Source organism: Geotrypetes seraphini, chromosome 5, assembly GCF_902459505.1.
Source record: "Geotrypetes seraphini chromosome 5, aGeoSer1.1, whole genome shotgun sequence".
In the NCBI taxonomy this organism is placed as follows: Eukaryota; Metazoa; Chordata; class Amphibia; order Gymnophiona; family Dermophiidae; genus Geotrypetes; species Geotrypetes seraphini.
In genome coordinates this window covers 152,464,068-152,479,229 of record NC_047088.1, presented here as the reverse complement: position 1 = coordinate 152,479,229, position 15,162 = coordinate 152,464,068, and the positions used below count along the sequence as shown (strand labels likewise).

General features: G+C 43.0%; 1 protein-coding gene across 3 annotated transcripts in view; it reads right to left on the bottom strand.

The window, feature by feature from the left end:
* The window catches only part of ALS2 (alsin Rho guanine nucleotide exchange factor ALS2), a 242,257-nt gene that overhangs the window by 165,396 nt on the left and 61,699 nt on the right, over window positions 1-15,162 (bottom strand). For all 3 annotated transcript variants that reach the window (XM_033944890.1, XM_033944888.1, XM_033944891.1), the window contains exons 4-5: window positions 8,859-9,787; window positions 2,392-2,749 (exon numbers count right to left, since the gene is read on the bottom strand). In XM_033944890.1, coding sequence (XP_033800781.1) covers window positions 2,392-2,749; window positions 8,859-9,787 — 1,287 coding nt within the window. The remainder of the gene's footprint in view (window positions 1-2,391; window positions 2,750-8,858; window positions 9,788-15,162) is intronic.

The following is a 15,162-nucleotide window of genomic DNA, read 5'->3' as shown; positions in this document are numbered from 1 at the left end:
TTTCCCAGTAAAACAGCATACTGTACCACATATATCCCTTAACTAAACTCTCCTGAAACAAGACCACTGAATCATAGTTATTTATGATGGTATTCAAAACTGGCCACCTTCTTCTATGTCTTCCCTTGCCACTTGCTGCTATAATCTTCACTTTTTGCAGTTCACATTACCAACAAGGATGTTCTATGTAGGCATGTTGTGGTTTAGTACAGTGTTTCTCAACTTGCGGTATGTGTACCCCAGGGGGTACTTGGGCTGCCTGTTGGGAGTATGTGGGCTGGCTGCCGCCTGGTATCTCTCCCTGCCTGCCCCCCCCCGCGCTGAAGCCATTGCCATTGATTCCTCCCTACCCCACCCCCAAAGCCCATCCTGACACTAAACATGCTCCATTCCAACTCCCACCACAGCAACAGGGAAGGGCCAGGCGCGTGCAGCAACTGCATGCGGCCAACCTACAAACCTTCCCCCCCTCCGATGTCAATTTTGACGTCAGAGAGGAGCATGCGCAGATGCTCAAGGCCCTGCAGCAGCTCAGCAGAGAACCAGCGGCAGGCACTTTCAGCACCAGCACACAGGTAAGGACAGGGACGGTCAGTGGGGGGAGGAGACGATCGCGGTCGTGAAGGGAGGGAGCTGCGCCGGTGGCCTTGGGGAGCAGCAAAGCCAGTTCCCGGGTGGGGTGTCAAAGTGGAGGGCAGCAGTGATATGAATCGGGTTGGAGAGATGTACCTACCGGTATTAAGTCAGTACAACGAATCATCCGAGTTGTCATTATAGCCTATGGGGAAAGTTGCTTTTATATACCAGCACTTTGGATTACAAGAATGCTTCTGGAATGAATTATGTTCGCAAACCAAAGTACCACTGTATATGAAAAATGGATGGAAGAAATTGCATTACAATTAGTACTATTATTATGGGGGTGGAGTCAGGGGCTGAGTTTGGGCGGGTCTGGGGCAGAGCTTGGGTGGGGGTACTTTGTTGGTATTTGTTAGGCTTAGGAGGTACTTGGCTTGAAAAGGTTGAGAAACACTGGTTTAGCAGATTGAAGCTTCCCTACTGTGTGTTCTATAGGGTTTTTTATAAACTGTAAAAGCCATCCCAAATTGATAGCGTCATCTATATTTCACTCTCTCTTGCTTCAGCATTGTTATGAATTCTTTCAGATCTGTTTCCACAATGCAGTGGGTAGATGTGCAAACAAATCTCGATCTGGTGCATGTCCCAAGTCTGGATCCAATGCACAGGCTCTCCATGATATCTGTTCCTTCAGGGGGTAGTTGAGAAAGCAAGCCACAATATCTTGTGATAAATTAGACTTGAAGGCTCCTGGTGATCTATGGGCTCTCTCAATATCCACTTTGTGCATATCTGCTGCCTTTTCCTTGTCCAAAATGAATTTCATTAACAAAGCCATCACCTTTACAGGATTCACATATTCTGTATTTTCAAATACACCCCCGATCCTTAGGTTGCATAGTCATCTGAAGGTTTTGAGATCTTTCAGCTAGTCCAATATTTTGATTACTCAAGTTCCCTAACTTGCCTTCCCAGTATCCTCTAGCTTGTGCCCCAAGTCTGCAAAGTCCAAATTCCATGCTATCGTCTCCCTCTTCCAGCTTATGCCTCATGGTATCGTTGCCCGCAATCTCGGATTTCTCATGCCATCTCGCAAGCAAGACCCAAATGGAGAATTCCTGATCTACGGATTTCTTTTCCACTGTCGTGCAAAGCTCTGGAGCAGTGCCCTAAGTGACTTGCTGAGAGCTCATGGGTTTGATGACAGTGAATGCTGTTATTCACCAAGATCCAAAGAAAAGCACAGAGTTCCCATTCAAGTTGATGACATCACTTTCTCCTCCATTTGATGTAAAAAAGTGTTCAATTGAGATAGTAACTGCATGAAAAATCTTACTGACTGACTACAACCACAGGGAAAAACAACAACAAAGAAGAGACCTGTTAAAGGAGAGACTATGGGAATACCTACTCAGGCTCAGAAAACTTTTCTACAGTTTTCTGGGCGGCTAAACCTGATTTGGCTCTGTCTTGATGACACCATCACTTATGGCTGTACTGATCCATGATGTCATGAAACATGAAGTTTATATGCACTACAAAATATAGGCAGGAATCAAAACCATACATACATGCATCAACTATAGCAAAAAGAAAAAAGCATGATGATCGTAGATGCAGAATTGCTAAAATTATTTTGTCATAAAAACCATACATGAATTCTTTAATTCTAAAGACAGATTTAACACCAAGTGCACAGCTTTACTACCAATTTAATACTTATTTAGAACATACAGTTTTGAAGCAACACAGCTGGCACTGCTAAATCTACCAGCATGTGAATAAGAATTTATTAACCATTTACGACCTTACCCTGGGACAACAAGCCTGGCAGAGAAAGCCTTCGGCTATTTCCTTCAGATTCTTCCTCTCGAATATCCACAAGGCTGGAACTCTTTTTTCCCTGCATCGATTCCATTCTTACTTGTTCCTCCCTGATGTCTTTAAGCCCTTCAGGAACAGATGAGCCAATGCCAATCAAAGACCCTGTTTCAGAAGATGGTGTGGCATATAAGTTCATCACTTTTTTCAGAGACAGGGCCCCAGCTTCATATGTGGCAGCTACTCTCACACCAACTGCTGAGGCACAGGAGACTACCAGACTGTTCAGAGCAGATGAAGGTATGGTTGAAGGGCTAGGAAGGCTAATGTCTGGTTCCTCTGGAGGTGGCTAAGGAGGAAAAACATTAAGAAAGTTGTCAGAAAAGACATTTGTAATGATGTACTATTCAGTAGCATCATGCATCTATCAACAACCAAATATATTAACCATGAAACTGACCACCTACTTTGACAGTATGCAGATCCTCTTTGCACAAAGAAGCTGTTCTTGTTAACATTTATTGATATTTATAGTTTCCCATTTCTATCCAAAGCATGCTAAAGACCAACCCTAATATTGATCCTTGGGTGGCAACAAATTGCATCTCAGAGATGTTGTATAATCATCAATTACTGTCATAACTGAGACACCCTTTAAATGGAAAACATTCTCCTCTGGAAAGGTTATTACCAACACCCAGTATGCTGGTTCTTTGAAATAACCTTAAATACACAAAAACCTCTCATGTTAAGATGAAGCCCATATTTTCTTACTCAAGGAAATAAGTATATCAGGTTCACTTTCTTCTACGTAAAAATTATTAAAAAAAAAAAAAAAAAAACTTTCCAGCATGCTGGGAGAAATGATTCACTGGCTTTGAAGGGTCCAATACCATTTTAATAGCAGGTTTTCCTGTTTTATATTTTAATTTAATAGCACATAGGCTTAGCCAAACATTATTGGCTCAAGATGGATTATAGTCAGATATCAAAATAAAATGATCCTTTTAACTACAATTAAAACACAATCTATACATTAAAATCCTGAACTTATAGCATAGTCCTCAATGACAAATTATACTGCAATCCTTAAATTATAATGCTCAAAAAGCATTTAACCTGTCAGTAGAGAGTTCCAAAGATCTGGGCCAATGACTTCTATAGATCTCTTTTTCCAAGTTTTCAAATCTAAATGCTTGAACAGAAAGCAGCAGTACCTTATACAGTATTGATCTTCGGATCTACAGCTACATAAAGATATACCATAAAACTAATTTCCCATATATTCAGACACTAGACCCTGTAAGATTTCTAAGAGATTAGGTTCTTACCCTGATATCTATGGTATGCTAAACCATAGATTTGTCCATACGTGCTCACAAGTATATCGCAGAAGATGTCGATCATAGCTTTTCAACTCCTCCTCCTTCTCTACAGTCTCTGCTGCCCTCTTCAGTTTTTTACCAAAGCCAGTGACAGCCCTACAGAAGACAGGAGGAGGTGGGATAAGGGGAACTCTCTGAAACCAGATATCTGATCTGCTCAGATGAATCATTGAATGAACAGTGGTGTAGTTAAAACATTAACAGGCCTCTGAGAGGAACAATGAATGTAAGAAAATATAAGCTAAACAAGAAATAAATAACCCGAACATTTCTGGAGCTTAACCATTCCTCCCTTGTAAGCATATACACAGACTCTTCATAATCCAATAGTGAAATCCAAGCTATGGAACTAACCATTAAGTTTGAGTCTGAAAGAAGGTGCATCAGACAAATTGTTGGGGGGGGGTTGGGTTAGCATACCTTCCCTATCTACTGGAAAAGATACTATCAAGGTAAGAACCTAGTCTTTTTACAGTGCAATAGGGATGATATGCTGAACCATAGGTATGTACTTAAGCAGTATCCAAAGTCTAGGGTGGGAGAGATGAACATGAACATATTACCGAGGACACAAAAGCAGCATCCTCCTGTGCTGCAATGTCCACTGTAAAATTTGGTGAAAGTATGACGAAAGGACCAGATCACCGATCTACAAATCTCAGGAGAAACTGCCCTCACTTCTGCCCAAGAGATCACTCCTCTTATCCAATGTGCGGCTGTTTGCCACAACCAATGTTTGCAGAAGATATCTAATCTAATCTTTGGTTTATATACCGGGTCATCTCCCAGTGGAGCTCAACTCGGTTCACATATAATTAAGACTAGAGTACATAGCAGAAAACATAGAAGGAAGAACTAATTAAAAACTAAAACATAAGAAAAGCATAAGAAAAATAACTATACACTTCTCCCTCCATATTCACTATGATAGGGGATTAACAGACCCACGAATACAGAAAATCCATGAATAACTTTTTCATATGTTATTTGCTGTTTTCTATTATAAACCATCGTGAATATGGTGAAACCGCGAACAACATGGTGGGAGACCTGGCCTGTTCCCGAAGGAGAGGCAAAACACGGTGAAGAAAGTGATGGGAATCAGCGATTTTCTCTGTAAACACTTGGATTCAGCGATTTCTCTATACAAGCTGATGTAATTTGGGGGGAGGAGCCAGAAAACTAAAAACCGTTAATAATCGAAACCGTGATTGCTGAAACCGCAAATACGGAGGGAGAATTGTAATATCATTTTGTTGAGACTGTAGTTAAACCATTTAAAAAATTGCAAGAACAACAAAGTTTTCAGGAATTTATGAAATAATTGCAGCTGGCCTAAAATGCGTAGGGCTGACCCCAAGACTGCACTATCAAGTGAAAGACCACATGGCTTAGACACCACTCTCTGGGATCTAGCACGTGATGACTGAGGAAGTCCGCTTGAACATTCTCCACTCTGGCTATGTGGGAGGCCGAGATGTCCTGAAGATGAGACTCTGCCCAGAACATGAGCAGAGCTGCCTCCTGTGCCACCAAAGTGTTCCTGATGCCCCCGATTGACTTAGGCCACCACCATGGCATTGTCCAAAAGAACCCTGACTGACTTGCCCAACATATAGGACTGGAAGGCTAACACCACCAGACGGATGCCTCTGGACTCTAAGACACTGATCGACCAGGAAGCCTCCTCCGTGGACTAGATGCCCTGAGCTGAGTGACCTAGACACTGAGCTCCCCAACCGAAAAGACTGGCATCCGTGAGCAGCACCATCCACTGCGGCTGGTCCAGACTCACCCCTTGTACAAGATGGGAGATCTGGAGCCACCAACGAAAATTGCAACTAGCCAAGCCCCGAAGCAGAACAGGATGATCCAGACTGTGCCTCTGAAGCGACCACCTCCGAAGAGCATACTGAAGAGGACGCATGTGGGCCTGAGTCCACCTCACCACGTCATGGGAAGCCGCCATAGACTTGGAGGAAATCCTGCGTCCGAGGACACCGGGACGCTATAAACAGGCAAATCTGAGATTGCAATTTGCTTCCCCAGGCCTCCAGAAGGAAGACCTTCTCCAAGGAGGTGTTGAACAGAACTCCTAGATACTCCAGGTGCTGAGATAGAGGTAACCGGCTCTTGGAAATGTTGACGACCCATCCCAGTGATTGCAGAAACTCCATCACCCGAGCCGTGACCCGTGTGCTCTCCTGGAACAATTTCGCTCAATCAACCAGTCGTCCAGATAGGGATGAACCAGAATGCCCTGTTTTCGTAATGCCGCTGCGACAACTACCATTACTTTGGTGAACATCCACAGATCCGTGGCCAGACCAAAGGGAAGCGCACAGAACTGATAGTGTTGCCCCAAGATCGCAAAGCACTGGAAGCAATGATTGGAGGCTTGAACAGGAATGTGCAAGTAGACCTCCGTCAGATCTAGAGAGGTTAGAAACTCCCCTGGCTGAAGCGCCAGTATCACAGACCGCAGAGTTTGGAAGGATGGCACGTGAAGAGCCCTGTTGACCCCCTTCAAATCTAGAATGGGCCAAAACGTCCCTTCTTTCTTTGGCACCACAAAGTAAATCGAGTACCAACCTGTGCCCCACTCCTGAGGGGGAACCAGAACCACCATGTGGAGATCCAACAATCTTTGAAGGGTTTGGCAATAGGCCTATTGCTTCCACGCCACCTGAGAGGGAGAAGCGAGAAAATGATCTGGCAAGGAACGGGTGAACACAGAGCATAGCCGTTCCAAACCACCTCCAGAACCCACTGATTGGAAGTGATCTCTGCCCACTTTGGATAAAAATCTCACAGCCAGGTGCCACCAGAACCAAGACAGGCACCGGCAAAGAGTCACTGGGCAGGACGGGCAACAGGGAACCTGCGGGGGCGCTACCCGACCCTGGCGGGCCCCACGAAAGGACTGCATGCGCTGGAAGAACCTGCCTTTAGAGGGCCCAGAAGACTGAAAAGAGGCAGCACCTCGACCAGGGTGGAAGCGGCGGAAATCACGCCCATGCTCACGAGCAGCACCACCCTGAGCCAGCAGCCTAGGTTGATCCTCAGGCAAACGAGGCACTTTAGAATCAGTTAAAATCTGAAACAACTTGTCCAAGTCCTCACCAAACAAGAAAGACCCTATAAAGGGAAACTTTGTCAACTTAGCTTTGGACGCCGTATCCGCTGACCAAGCGCGAAGCCAAAAGCCGACTTGGCAGAAGCTCGCAAACGATCATACATGGCATCTGAAAGATAATAAGCACCCAATTCAATTTTAGCAACTTCATGCTTTACCAATTCCCAATCCTAAGATTTACTGTCAAGCACATGCTTGGCCCAGCAAAAACACACCCGAGTCACCAGCCCAACACACATCGCCGCCTGGACCGACAGAACTGTCACATCAAAACTCTGTTTAAGGATGGGCTCCAACTTACGCTCCTCAGGGTCCTTCAAAGCTGCACCACCCTCAACAGGCACGATATGTCGCTTAGAGATGGCCGAGACCACCGCATCCACCACCAGCGACTTCAGAGTGTCCCTATCCCCTTCAGGAATGGGGTACAGGTGGGCCATGGAGAGCGCAAAATGAAAAGGTGGTTCCTCTGGCCAAAAATCCTCATCCCAAGAGACCCTCGGCCGCTTGGACGAGAGAGGAGTAGAGGGGGGCAAAACCACCGCAGTATGGGGCCGAACCAGGAAGACATCAAGGGCAAACCTGCACCCCCACCCCCCGAGACCCCCAGAGTAGACACGGAACCTCCAGCTCCAGCACATAAGCTCTACATAAACTCAGGGGGAAAACCCCATGGCGGACCCAACAGACTCCCTTCTCTCCCGTTCCCAACATTTCCTCCTTTCTCTCTCCACTTTGCTCCGCCTCCCCTCCTTGGGAACCCATTCTCTGTCTCTCTTTCTTCTCCTTCATCTCAGGAGTTTAGTCTCCATAGTACACACCCTCTTCTCTCCACACCTCTCTCCCTGTCTTCCTTTTTCAGCCACAGCCTAAAGCCACCTCCCCAGTCCACATCTTTTTCTACCAGCACCTTCTCTTACCTCTGCAAGAACGCCGGCAGCTCCCTCTCCTCTGCTGCTCCTTCTTCTTACACCTCACAGTCCTAAACGCTATCGCTACAGTAAAAGCAGACTGTTTTCACCCGGCCCAAAATATCTCTCTCTCTGTAGCTTCGGGAAACAGTAAGTTCTGTTGGAGGAGGCAGAACTTCCTATTTCCAGACGCTATAGAGAGAAAGACTGAGAGAGGCTTCAGTCGGGTGAAAGCAGTCTGCTTTCACTGCAGCAATGGAGTTTGGGGCAGGAGGGACAGGGAGAAATCATAGAGATAGCTCCTGAACAGCTGCCAGAAACCACAGATACAGATCTGGGATAGGCCACAAGCATCCTTGCAAGATCATTGGCTGTTTGCGGCCAAAGCGGTTAAGGTATGCAGGCAGGAGGCATTGACTGTCTAATGGAGGAAGGGGAGGAAGAGAGAGGATTGCTGGCTACTGTGGGAAAAGGAAGGAGAGAGCAGTGCTGGCTCAGGTGTGGGTTGGAGGGGAAAGTTGAGCTATGCACAGGCCGGGGGATTTTATACCATTTTTAGGTCTAAAATTTCTCCTCGACCTAGGCATGAGGTTGACCTATAGTCGAGTATACTGTATACAGTAGCTTCTTCTCCTGTTCCTTTGTACTTCCAGCTCAGTGGCAATCAAAGCTCAGATGCTTAGAGGGAATGAAGCCTACATGTGCAGAGCAACACTACTACATTCATCACTACCAGCTTAGTAAACTGAAACCAATAATCATAGCTATCTGTTTACAATGTGTTCAAAGTATGGATGCTTATGGGTTTGACAAGTGAATGAACAGAGGTATGTGGGGATGATAGTTACATGAGGATTCAAGCATCTAATCTGAAGTCTTAAGGGTAAGGGAGTAGAAGGTAGTAAACAAAATAACTATGCGTGGTGATAAGAAAATATCCAGGTAACATTGACTTTTTAAAGACAAAGCTTGAGATGCTTTTAACAAGGAAAGGCTAAATTATTCCAGCTTCATGCTGTACAGTACCTGCACTGATGGTGAAGACTCTCTCTTCTCAAGTTCTTTACTCAGTGCCTGTTCTGACTGCTTCCTCGGATATTCCTTCTCAGCATTATCATCAGGGTAAAGGGAACTTGCTGAACTTGAACCCCTCACTGTCTTGTCAACTTTCTGCTTGGTGTCATCACTGATGGACTGCGTCACTTCCTTATCAAACTCTGGAATGGCAACAGCACTGTTTTCCTTAAAAGTCTCTGGGCAGGCTGTACTCTGAATAGCTGTTCCTTTCCCTTCTACAGTCTCAGAGAAAGACGACGCAGAGTTTTCAAGCTGGTGCTCAGCTAGTGCAACACCCAGTGGGCAACAGTGATTGTCTGATATAATAACATGATCTTCCTTGTCAGTCATGGTAATCAGCAGTTGACTGCAGTGGTTGCATCTTTCTGGGACAGTTTTCAGTTCCTGGGAAAGGGGACACTGAACAAGAGCCAGGCTGTGGTGGGAACCGCAAACCACTTGAAGCACAAGACGTCCTGCCAAATACTCTACCTTCTGAGGTTTGGTCACTGGAAAAGTATTAGTTATGAGACCCAGCTGACAGCCACTGCCCCATGCCCAGATTTCTCGATTTAGGGACAGTGCCAAGGTATGCTCCTCTCCACATGCAAGCTGCAAGATCCTGACCCACTGTGGTGGGTTGGTCTCCAGATCAGAAATACTCACATGATTAGGTTCTGGCACATATGGTTGATTGGCCACTGCACACTGACCAGCAGAATTCTCTCCCCACATGTAGACCATGCCACATTCTGTCACTACTCCACTGTGGTAGCTTCCTGCTGCCACAGTAGCAACATGCTTCCCCACCAGAACATTTTCTAAGATGGGCTCAACAGTATATGCCTCCTGTGTACCATGTCTCCATGGAAGTCTTCCAAAGCTATAAACATCACCATCTGAAACAGAGAAAAATCAAGCTTAATGATCCTAAGAGTATCCAATAAAAAGATTTAACTGTGAAAAAGTATGCAAGTCTTTCACTCAGCAACTTGGTGTACCTCCTTGTGGATCAATAACATCAACATCAAAAAAAAAAAAAAAAAAAAAAAAAAAAAATAACATCAACTAAACATTCCCTGTATCTGCTAATCAGTCTCTCACATTGCTCTTATGGAATTTGGGCCCACTCTTTTATACAGAAATATTAGACTCTGACATTTGAAGATTTCATTGTAATATTGTTTCCCTTAGAACACTATAAGCTGACCAGTATTTGTGCTTGAAAAAACAATCAATCACTGCAGGTTCCTCTCTCATAGAACATTAACTTCTATCTGCACACAAGTTTGATTAAAAATGCTACATCTTTATCATAAATAACAGGGTCTGAAAATTCTTTAGAATCACCCAAATAGTATCCAAGTCAGAATATATATATTCTTTAAATAATGAAAGACCATATTTTACCTCCAAGCAAAATAATCTCTGCACACATGTACCTCAGCCAACGAAAACTTAAATTAAAGGCACAGTGCTTTCACAATGGCCAATTTGGAGTGACAGCTAATTTTGTTATCTCCAGAGAGGCTAATTCCTAAGGAGCTTATTCCCAAATTTACAAATTCCTGCTAAACCTTTGTTTCAAAAGCATTTATTTGGAACACTCTATTTACCGTATGAACTACTATGCAAGATCATAACAGCCTTATCTGTAATCACATTATACAAAGAGTACCTTCCCCCACTCCACACTATTTTACAATCCCTTGTGATCTAGTGGTGTAGTTAGGGCAGGAGTAATCCCCAGCTGCTCTTACCCATATCATCTCTACTCTCAAAATGGCTGCCATGACCTCTTGAAGCAGTCTCACAAGATTGACACTAGATGTCATGGCAGCTATTTTGAGAGCAGAGCCAGCACAGGCAGGAGTAACTGAGGATCACTATTGTCCTGGCAATACCCCTAGAATGCCAGGAATTGTAAGACAGGACTGAGGGAGGCCCCTACAGGTGGGCACGGGGGAAAGGCAACTTCTGTTAGGAAGGGTAGGGAGGGGAGATAGAAAAAGTATAAATTTTCAGCTTCAACTGACAATATGTATATTTTAGGTGCCATTGACTCATGTTTCAGTCCTAATGACTGGAAAGAAATCAGTTTTGTGCTAGTTTAGCAAGGTCCTCCAGCGCCATCCCCATAGTTCTTTTCAATGTGTCCATCAGGTTTCTTCAATCTTCCCAAACATGATGTCCTTCTCCAGTGATCTTGCTCTTCTGATGATGTGACCAAAATAAGACAGTTGTTACTTCATCATTTGGGCTTCGAGTGACATAGCTCATTTGATCCCTTCCATAATTGATGTATTAGTTCTTCTGGAGGTTCATGGCATGCTTAAAATCCTTGTCCAACAGCAAAGCTCAAATCTTCTTTCTGTCTTGTTTCCATAGTGTCCAGCTTTCTCATCCGTAATTGACAACTGAGAAAATGAGTGCGTGGACAAGTCTGATCTTCATTTGCAGTGTTATTTCCTGACCTGCAACCCTTTTTGTGGAGCGGAATGACGTTAGTGTTTTCCAGTCCAATGGGACTTTTCCCGTGCTTAGGGAAAGATTGAAGAGCGCGGCTAATGGCTCCGCCAGGACATCTCTCAATTCCCTAAGCACTCTGGGGTGCAGTTTATCCGGTCCCATGGCTTTGTTCACTTTGAGCCTTGATTTATTCAATTGGAATACTGTCGAAAACCAGGTGACTTGTTTTTCAATAAAGCTTTAATTGCTGCTATGACTTCTTAAAATATCTGGTTCTTCTTCGGTGTCAGTTTCCATTTCAATTTCTGCTGCAATCTCTTAATATTCTAATATGCTAATCTGGTTTTTCCATTTAAATATTCCGATTCAGTTTTCTGGCAAATATCCTTGAGATATCATTCTTTGTCTTGCTGAACTTGACGTTGAAATACTCAGTTCATTTGTGATACTTTTTCTCTATCACTGGAAATTTTTTGCTCATCTTCTTTGTTCTGCTACTTTTCTGGTTTCTTCTGAGATCCAAGACAATTTCTTGGCTTTCTTTCTCTTCTGGAGTGTTTTTTTAGCTTCATCACTAATTACAGTTTTGATATTATTCCACATCTCTTCGGGCTCTCTATTTCCTGTATCAAGAAAGGCAAATCTATTGTCTAGTTTTATCCAATAGTCTGCTGGAATATTTTCAGTATCATATTTTGAGACGTCTCTAATGAACTTCTTGTGGTTTTACCTTAATCTTGCATGTCAAAAGCTCATGGTCTATTCCAACAGCTCCTGGTTTAGTCCTTGTAGTCAACACTGCAGATTTCCATCTTTGTCCTAAGCAGATACAGTTAATTTTATTTTGATACATGCCATTTAGAGAGGTCCATGTGTACTAGTGATGTCTGTGGTACTGGAAAAGTGTATTCATAATTGACAGTTGGTTTATTTTGCAAAACTGTACTAAGTTATCACCAGCTTTATTTCTTTCTTCTATGCCGTGCTTTCCAACCACTGCAACTTCAGATGAACTTCCTACTTTTGCATTGAAGTTCCCTATAATAATCAGTAGATATTGTTTCGGCGTTTGATCTATTACATTTTTAAGTTGTTCATAGAACAAGTCTACATCCTCATCTTTCACATTTGTCATTGAAATATATACTTCAGCACCGTCTTTGAAAACTTATTGTCGAGTATGACTAGCATGCCATTTTTTCTGTGTTTCATGACCATAGTTTCAGATCCAATGCTCGTTTGATTGAAAATGGCTCTGTCCTGTCCATTTGAGCTCACCGATCCCTATCATATCAATTTTTTTTCCATTTGATCTTTAACAATTTTCAATTTTCCTTATTCAAGCTTCATATGTTCCATGTTCCTATGTTGAGAATATCTTTACAGCTTCTGATCCCTCATTTCTGTCTGGCAACATTAGCATCAGGATATCATGGTGGCTTTGATCCATCAACTTCACAAAGGCTGGGCATACTTTGGGTGATAATCAGCTCTTTCCTAGTAGCATAGTGAGTGACTTCTGATCTAGGGGACCATCTTTAAGCACTATATGTCAATTCTTTATGTTTCATCATCATCACTTTCTTGGCAGAATACAGAAGTAGATTGCTGGACCTTTCTCTTATCCAGTAAAACTTTGATGTTGTCACATCAAACATGATCCTCCACCTCAAACACTGCTCATCTATTGCTGCCCAGATGGGTGGTACATCTCTAATCAGACATCTCCGCTAAAACCTGTCCACCATGGGAGGTCCTGCTGTTAGTAAAACTACCAATGGCATAGCTTTCAGCTTCTCAGTGGTACGACAGGCCCAGGTACTATGTACCAACAATACATAGTCAGTTTCAAAACTGAAACCAAAAGCCCACCTCTTTGAGAGGGTTCTGCATCCCCTACTCTCCATATCATGTCTGTCTGTCCAAGTTAAGATTGTTAGCTCTTCCGAGCAGGAAAAGTCTATAAATTTCAAGATGTACAGCACTGCATATGCCTTTCAGTGCTATAAAAGTGATAATTAGTAGTAGTAGTGGGACTAGTTTTGTCATCATAACAAACCTGAAATTTAGTCAGTTTCTAAAAATCCAACTAATTTGTCCCAGATCTTGCTCTAAGATTTGTTAGGATGACAGAAGGACATGCAGTGGAGTATAATGCAGACTATACTGTATATTGCGAGACTGAGGCGCCAATCCTTATACACATTACATTACAAATGGCCTAATACTGGACCAAGGTTAATCTTCCTATCAGATTCTTTGGTAAACATGATATATGATTTACAAAAATTCAACTGGGTCATTGTCTGCACACATGCAACTATTATCGGGGGGGGGGGGAGCGTTTTGGTTTCAGCTGAAAATGCACTGGTATTTTTGGATGAAACCAAAACATGGACGAATCCAATACCAACTTTGATTGGCCCTCTAGATATAAGAAATGTTCAGCTGAAGTTACTGCTGCTCAAGAATTGCTACCAGTTACTGAAGGACTGGCTCAATTTTTCACACACAGATACGTATTACACAAATCTTTTGGTTGAATAAAAATTCTCTCTCTCTCATATATGTATACATTTAAAAGATTTATATTTTTCTCTATCAAAGTTAGAGTAGGATCTAACCATGTTTTGAATACAAACCATACTAGGGAGCTCAAACATTATCAGCATTACATAATGGTCTGAAGAATAAATGAGCTGAGCCTATTAATACAAAGTTACTAGGATATATTGAATATGTGGTTAATGAAATCAAAAGAAAGAAAATGAACCCTACGTTAAAAAAATTCAGAAACACAGGCTTTTCCATGCATCACCGGATTGTGAAGATTGTTATTATATGTATCACCGGAATTTAAGGTTGTAAGCCACCCAGAAGGATTGTCCATGGTGTGGGATAATAAAATTTTAATAAACTTGAAAACTTAGTCATGGAGTTACTTCTATGACCTGGGGACCTATTCCATATTTTGAGTAATATTGGGACAGAGGAAACACTTAGGGCTCCTTTTATAAGCCGCGTTAGGGCTCTGCCGCGCGTGCTAAACCTTAATGCCAGCATTGAGCTGCCGTTAGTTTAACGCGTGCTAAAATGCTGCGTGCACTAAAAACGCTAACGCAGCTTAGTAAAAGGAGCCCTTAGCTTGAACACCCAACGGAGACTCTGCTGTTTCACTCAGGGCTTCTTCAAAGGTTAATGTTTCTATTAGCGTTCAAGATAAATGAGTGAACAGCTAGGTTGGTGTGCTTTGCATATAAGTGTCTTCTCTGAAATACCTCAGCCCCACCACTCCACCGCTATGTTGAATTTCAAAAAAGCGGGAGATTTACGTGGTAACTCATCATAGGTAATTCGTTTTCTAAACGCTGTGGCAATTCTAACGAGTTCATACAAGTGCCTCTTTTTCAACTAAAATAGTGTCAAGAATCTGTACTTGTGAGTCGGATGACAACGGCGGCCTCGGGAGACCCTTGAGACAGCACTATGTGTGCGAAACATGTCGGGTCAGACTCCCAGGTTCAGCTGTGTATAAAAGCTAAGTATATACTCTTAAAAAATTTCTTGACACTATTTTAGTTGAAAAAAAGGCACTTGTATGAACACGTTAGAATTGCCACAGCATTTAGAAAACGAATTACCTATGATGAGTTACCACGTAAATCTCCCGCTTTTTTGAAATTCAACATAGCGGTGGAGTGGTGGGGCTGAGGTATTTCAGAGAAGACACTTATATGCAAAGCACGCCAACCTAGCTGCTCACTCATTTATCTTGATAGAGAGGGTTGGTGATAGACCTATAAAT